The 4,701-nt window shown below is 32.4% G+C and overlaps 1 protein-coding gene across 1 annotated transcript in view; it reads left to right on the top strand.

Moving 5' to 3' along the window:
* Positions 1–4,701, top strand: part of LOC106474328 (fibroblast growth factor receptor-like 1) — a 26,250-nt gene that overhangs the window by 13,873 nt on the left and 7,676 nt on the right. The window contains exons 3-4 of the mRNA XM_022402637.1: positions 2,407–2,694; positions 3,923–4,044. Of these exons, the coding sequence (XP_022258345.1) occupies positions 2,407–2,694; positions 3,923–4,044 (410 nt within the window). The remainder of the gene's footprint in view (positions 1–2,406; positions 2,695–3,922; positions 4,045–4,701) is intronic.

The following is a 4,701-nucleotide window of genomic DNA, read 5'->3' as shown; positions in this document are numbered from 1 at the left end:
ATTTCAAAAATGCAAATTCTGATAGCGATGCAACAAAAATTATCTGTTGTGAATTGGGCAGCTGAGTTATTTGGAGACACTGATCAGATGTTGAAAATTTTTAAAGATAAATTTTTAAATATTCAAGGTAAACATTTTCCTTATAAAAAGAAACAGATAGTTGCAAGTAAAAAACCAGGTTGGCTCACAAAGAATTTAAGAGATAAAATTAAAGAAAAGCATCATAAATTTAAGAACTTAAAATTTAAATTGGTATGACTGGAGATTGAAAAGATCAAGAAAGTTGGTGAAACAATAAATTAGGATATCCAAAAGAATGTATGAGAAAAGGTTGACTGAAAATGTAAAAATTAACAGTAAGGATTTCTTTGAATATATTAAGAGTAAACAAAATGTTAAGGTGAGGGTAGGGCCCTTGTATCTGATGATTATGAAACGGCTTTATGGATTATGAAATTTTGCTTTTTCTTCGGTTTTTACTAACGAAGATTTAAGCAGTATTCCACATCTTGAACAGTTGATAGATGGAAACGAGATCAAACAAGATGACTGCATTAATTTTGAGCTGTTTAAAAAAAAATTGGGACGTTTCAAGAACGATAAAGCTCCTGGGCCAGATAATATTTCCCCAATGGTTTCGAAGGAAGTTACGGATTGGAAAAAATTGCCACTTGCTACTATTTTTTGTCAGTCCTTGAATAGTGGGCAGGTACCAAAGGATTGGAAGTTAGCTAATGTAACTCCTCTTTTCAAGGAAGGTGATAAAAATGGCCCATTATAGACCCATTAATCTTACATCAGTTGTGGGAAAAGTTTTGGAAAGTCTAATAAAAGATACTTTGCAAAGTTATTTAACAAAGTTTATAATTTTATTGGATAGTCAACATGGTTTCACTAAGTGAAAATCTTGCCTCACAAATCTTTTGACATTCTTTGAAAAGGTTACTACTTATGTAGATGAGGGTAAAGGTGTAAAGTTGGTGTATTTGGATTTTCAGAAAGCATTTGACAAAGTGCCACATAAAAGGCTTGTAAAAAATATCTCCATAGGTGTGGGGGATGCGTTAGCTAATTGGATAAAAGAGTGGCTGGATGGAAAAAAGTAGAGGGTTGTTACAAATGGAGTTCAGTCAAACTGGATTAATGTCACAAGTGGGGTACCTCAGGGCTCAGTATAAGGACCTTTTCACTTTTTGATTTGCACCAATGACATAGATGAAGGAATGGTCAATAAATTACTTAAATTTGCAGATGATAAGGTCTTGGGTGTTATTAGATGTGAGGAGGATGCTGCTTCTTTACGAAAGGATTTAGATCATCTAGTGAGATGGGTAAATAAATGGCAGATGGGTTTTAATTATAATAAATGCAAAATAATGCATGTGGATTATCATGATTTTAATTATAAATATAATTTGGATGGGGATAACCTTAACATTGTCATGAAAAAAAGGGATCTTGGTGTAGTGGTTGTTCAGTCTCTTAAGTCATCCAAGTAGTGTCCTGTTGCTAGTGGTAGAGTAAATAGGATTTTAGGTTGTATCTACAGAATTGTTGAATAGATGTCTAAAGAGGTTATAATTATATTGTACATGTCAGTGGTTAGGCCACATTTGGATTATCGTGTTTAGTCTTGGGCTCCTTACATTAGGAAAGACATTTAATTGTTGGAAAAGGCTCAGAGAAAGGTTACTAGAACGGTGCCTGAGATGGAGGGGTTGTCATACGAGGAGAGGTTGAAATCTCTCATATTGTTTCTTCTTGAAAAAAGAAGGTGTTTAAGATTGTAAATTGTGTTGATGCATCATATTTTTCATACTTAGAGAAAATAGTAGGGGACACAAGTATAAATTTTGGCAGGGTAGGAGTCATCTTCAACTAAGACAGTTTTATTTTTCTAACAGGGTGGTTGGTCTTTGGAATGGGTTGCCTTCGGATGTTGTGAAGGCAGTAAATTTAAGTGAGTTTAAGGGATAGCTTGATAAGTATTTGAATGATAAGGACTGGCTTTAAGAGTTTTTTAACTTATTTGTTAATAGTTTCAGTTTAGTGTATAGAATGTAACAGCCAAGATGAACCAATAGGTCCTATGTTGTTCCAAAACGTTACGTTAACACCGAAGCTGGTAAAGCAGTGAAATGTATTTGACACAACCAAGTTTGATAGTATTTAATTTTGTTATTTCATCTTAGTTGGTCCATTGCACATTATGTAATATATAATTAAAATGAAAGCTGTTTTAGCATTTCCAGTCAAAGATTATTTGAATTATAGTTAATTTTTATTCTTAGACAAAATGTTCTTTACATGTTTATAATCATTTCTTAAGAAACTCTTTTAACTGAAATAGTTCTTCATAAACGAATATTGATATTAAACCAACGCAGACATTTTTCACCCTTTCAGCGCCTCCAAAAACTGTGGTAAGTCAGAAGGATCAGTTTATTGAAGTACAGGAAGGAGAGACAGTCCATCTGGAATGCAATGCCAAGGCAGACTCGGGTAAATTATTTTATGAGTGGTATAAAGATGGAGAAATTCTGGAGACTTACTTTCGTAACAGGTTCGACATAACAGAAGAAACTGGGATTTTACAAATAAGATCAACGAAATGTTCTGATAGTGGGGTGTACACCTGTGAAGCGGTCAATGGGTTTGGAAGTGTGAAGTTCAGTATAAACCTACGAGTTACTGGTATGAGTTTAAACAATTTTTGTCATTGTTCTATTACTGCAATAAGAAACGTAATTGGTTGGGAAATCTGGTTTATATAAGTAACTTATTTTAATTGCCTTATAACATTTGTTTGTAACTGGTAGTATGATAAAAACAGTGTTCATTTGTTTCCATAACAGCTCACCTCCAGAAAAGAAGTGTATATACAATAACATTCATCAAGCTATTTAAATAAACTAACTTAGGATTATAGTGTTTTCTAACTATTGGTTTGATTTTCTAACAAACAAAATTCTACGTCTCGAGCTTTAGGACTGTTTATTCTTTTAATTTTTTCTTTGCATTTTACAAGCATGCAAAAAAAAACTAAATAAATAAAAACGTGTCGTTTATTATTTATTTGTTTAGTTTTCATATAATATAAAGACGCCACCAGGAGCGCTTATATACATTTAGTTTTATATAATTTGGTCTTCCTAAAAGACACCACCAGGATCGCTTATTTACAACTGCATATAGATATGTACATCTTAACTCTTTATGTTCTTGAAAGTTTTTATAACTGTTAAATAGTTTGTGAGCTACGAAACTACCAAAAAAAGAACGGTTTTAGGTTTTATAATAGAGACGTGAAAGTTAAGTGACTTGTCCAGTTCCGTGACTTACTCTTTAACCAAGGTCACCACTTTCCTGAAAATCTAATTATTTCGTCAAATAATATTTAAAGTCTTAAAAATATGTTTTGTTAATATACGAAAACTACGAGTCCAACAGTACATTTTGTGGAACCATCAGGAAATATGCGTTGCTTTGGTTCTCTCGAGTTTCTCCATAACAGTTATAAACTCAACGACGAAACTAAGTATTCTGCACACAGCAAAACTTATTTACCAAACGAATCAGTAATGTAGAAATGTACTTATAACTTCTTACAAACGTTGTTTACATATGTTAATGTAATAAGAAAAGTCGAATCTTTTAACGGATTTCGTAGCGTTGTTATCCAGTTTATTTTAGATGTACGTTAATTGTACTGTGGATAACTTCCAGAGAAACTAAGGTTATTTATGCTGAAGAGAAGCCGTTGTTGCTACGCAACCGGTTAAATAAAGAGGAAATTTGTAAATAAATAACAGTCTGTAAAAAAAAGATTCAAGTTTTATTATACATGTTCATCTTGAAGTGAAGCCGCCTTGAATTACAGTATATGTTAATGTAATATATATTTCTATAATTTATACTATAGCAGATCCAAGTCATCAAAAACCTCAGATACAAACACCTCATTCGCAGAATATCACTGTTAACGAGGGTAATCCAGTGGTTCTACAGTGTAAGGTCTCAAGTACAACTGAACCAGTTATAAAGGTAAGCACCGTACTCTCTAACACTGTCGTATTCTCAGTATCTCCCATTTTTAACAAACTGATGACACAAAAGTTGGTGTTAAGTAAAATATATTGATTCTTTACGCAAACTCGATCGAATGGGTCACGTCACATCAAAACTTTTTTTTTCTACTCCATTCTTCGACATGTTACTTATTAGAAATCGAGCTAAATGAAACTTTAAATTTAGTAGTTAAATTGTACTTTGGATTTAGCAGTTAAGTAAATGCCGATATATATCCAATTTACGTTATTTGCCAACAAGATTGATACAGAGTTTTTTTAAATACAAACATGTTTTAATATACAAAGAATAATACAATTTACAATAGCAGTTATGACAAACAATGATTTATAAACAAAAGTTTCACAAACTTACAAGCAATATAAAGTTTTTTTTCTAGTCTGGAACTTTTTCGATATCTTATCGAGGATTCATGATGAGCGAGTTGATTACGAGTTGACGTAGGTATAATTCACTTACCAGAGAAGCTAGCTAGCTTTGTCCTTCGTTATTCACCAGCTACACACGCCAAGTTTTCCACTGTTTAAGTTAGTTAATATTTTCGTAAAAGTACTCATGTCCGATGATAATACACTGAAGTTAAATAAGTTGTAATGTTCGAACTTTGTAAAT

This window comes from Limulus polyphemus, unplaced genomic scaffold (genome assembly GCF_000517525.1).
Source record: "Limulus polyphemus unplaced genomic scaffold, Limulus_polyphemus-2.1.2 Scaffold7075, whole genome shotgun sequence".
NCBI classification, from domain to species: domain Eukaryota; kingdom Metazoa; phylum Arthropoda; class Merostomata; order Xiphosura; family Limulidae; genus Limulus; species Limulus polyphemus.
Note: the sequence above shows the minus strand (reverse complement) of the source record. Positions and strands in the feature narration are given on the sequence as shown.